The sequence below is a fragment of the Dendroctonus ponderosae genome, unplaced genomic scaffold (genome assembly GCF_020466585.1).
Source record: "Dendroctonus ponderosae isolate FM_Combo_2020 unplaced genomic scaffold, Dpon_F_20191213v2 Dpon_F_20191213_6, whole genome shotgun sequence".
Classification (NCBI taxonomy): domain Eukaryota; kingdom Metazoa; phylum Arthropoda; class Insecta; order Coleoptera; family Curculionidae; genus Dendroctonus; species Dendroctonus ponderosae.
The window spans coordinates 2940995-2942894 of NW_026018814.1; the positions used below are offsets into that span (position 1 = coordinate 2940995).

Genomic DNA, 1900 nt, shown 5'->3' on the forward strand with positions numbered 1-1900 from the left:
GTTTGAAACATTTTTGGGCTCTATAAAATCTTGTAGCATTCATAGTTTTTGCGCCAAAAAATGATTTTTGTTTTCTTGCTATTTACCAATTTCAGGCATTAACTGCAACAGTCGTAGTAAGTGATAATGTGTTTTTATAATAAATTAACTGTCAAGCGTTTTATATTTTTTAACTGACCGAAATGGTCAAAGTTTTAGGCCCGGTCGTCTTTTGGAAGCGGGTTCGTCCAAATTGCGATCATAAAAAATCTCACGAAAAGAAAATGCGAGTTTTTAACAAAATTTGGCCCTGGCGAATGTTTTGTTAATGAAAAACTTAATGAATGTCTAAAATTTTCAGTTGCCAAAAGAACAGAAATCACTTTTTTGCGCAAAAACTATAACTGGTTCAACATGTTATAGAGGACAAAAATATCAAAAGAGTTTTTGAACTAGGAAATGTAAATGGGATTTGTTCGCAGGTTCGCAGTGTTTCTGACTGAATAGCGAACATTTTTGTGACACACCAAATTGATATGGATGTTGAAAAACTAATAAGTCTTATATATGAAAGAAAGTCGTTGTGGGATATCAGCGAAAAATGATGGAATTTTCCAAATTATTTTCGTTCATAGCAACGTTATCACCAATGGTTATCAGAAAAGTTTCAGGTGACTTGTAGTGATATATGCGAAATAAATGTAAGTAAGATGCCCACGATCCCCACTATTTACCTCTCCTACGCTGCTCTCCTGTACACTTTTTTAACACGGGATCGGCGATCTCTCAATTAATCTCTGGTAATACCTTTTATGGGTTTCCCAGCTGTAGTGGTCATCGGGGGTGTCCAGATTCAGGGCCAGGTTGCACGGAGCGCAATACACTTTGGCAGTCACTTTTGGATCACTAGTCTGGAAAATGCGAACTTGAGTAAAACGAACCGATGACAAATTGCAACTGTACCATCAGCTCAGCCCGTAACCAGTGGCTAATATTTGTGCGATGTTCTGCACTCCTATAGTGCCTCCTAGAGAATTTGCCGCAAACGTGACAAAAGGTGACTTGTAGTAGCTCTGATAACTTCTGGGCCCCGCGTCGACATACATCTGGAGCCCCAAGCTGCGTTTTCCTGGGCAGATGATCGACTACAAGAGCGTGGATCTGCTCTAGGGAAAACACCGGCAGGTTTTCTGGCTCACTGCACTCGTCGGAACTCTCATCGGATATTAGCTGTTCGTTGTGCAACCGAGCCAGCTCTTTGATCTGGAAATATCGACGGGTATTTTAAGGAGCTTGTACGAGTCCAATAGTTCACTTACCGGGACATTTTGAAGCTCGTCGTAGAAAGTCATGGCACAAGGGTGGTTGTCAGTGGAGATTGAGCCGGAAACCACTCCCAAATGCCGCAGGAAACACTCAGGAAATCTGGATTACACACTACAAACTATTATCAATATTATCTTGACCATAGATAAATACAAGTACAAGCGGCTGCAAGTAGCAACAGGTTTTATGGTTAAACCTTAGACAAGGAAAGAGAGGACTCTCTTTCCTTGTCTAAGGGTTAAACCCTAACCATAGCCTCTAACCATAAAAACATAGGTTAACCAAAGATGAAAACACAGAACATCCCTATGGATATTCTGTGCGTAGTATAACCTCCCAGTAGGCAATTGGTTGTACAGTAACGTGTGTCGCTGGAGGCGTCTGAGATTTGCTGCAACTAATGCAATGAACACTGCTGGCTTAAAACTATTCTCAGTCCTTCCAATTTGCCTTTTGCCCGAAACTAAAAATATATGTTTTCAAAAGTTTATATGGTGCAAAATGGTGCTCGAATACTGATTTTCACATTTTCTTTTGAGTTTCCTTTTGATTTTGCTGGCCTGAAGACACAAAATATCCCCCCTTCTTTGGTATT

At 40.2% G+C, this 1900-nt stretch overlaps 2 protein-coding genes across 3 annotated transcripts in view; both read right to left on the minus strand.

Moving 5' to 3' along the window:
* The window catches only part of LOC125502396, a 3975-nt gene extending 2394 nt beyond the window's left edge, over positions 1-1581 (minus strand). The window contains exons 1-4 of one of the 2 annotated variants that reach the window (XM_048667701.1): positions 1550-1581; positions 1299-1501; positions 943-1242; positions 787-890 (exon numbers count right to left, since the gene is read on the minus strand). In XM_048667701.1, coding sequence (XP_048523658.1) covers positions 787-890; positions 943-1242; positions 1299-1331 — 437 coding nt within the window. In that variant the 5' untranslated portion in view covers positions 1332-1501; positions 1550-1581. Of the gene's footprint in view, positions 1-786; positions 891-942; positions 1243-1298 lie in introns of both variants that reach the window. The other variant, XM_048667700.1, reaches the window with a different exon arrangement.
* Positions 1-1900, minus strand: part of LOC109536276 (ejaculatory bulb-specific protein 3) — a 76252-nt gene that overhangs the window by 60059 nt on the left and 14293 nt on the right. The gene's annotated exons all lie outside the window — the stretch shown is intronic.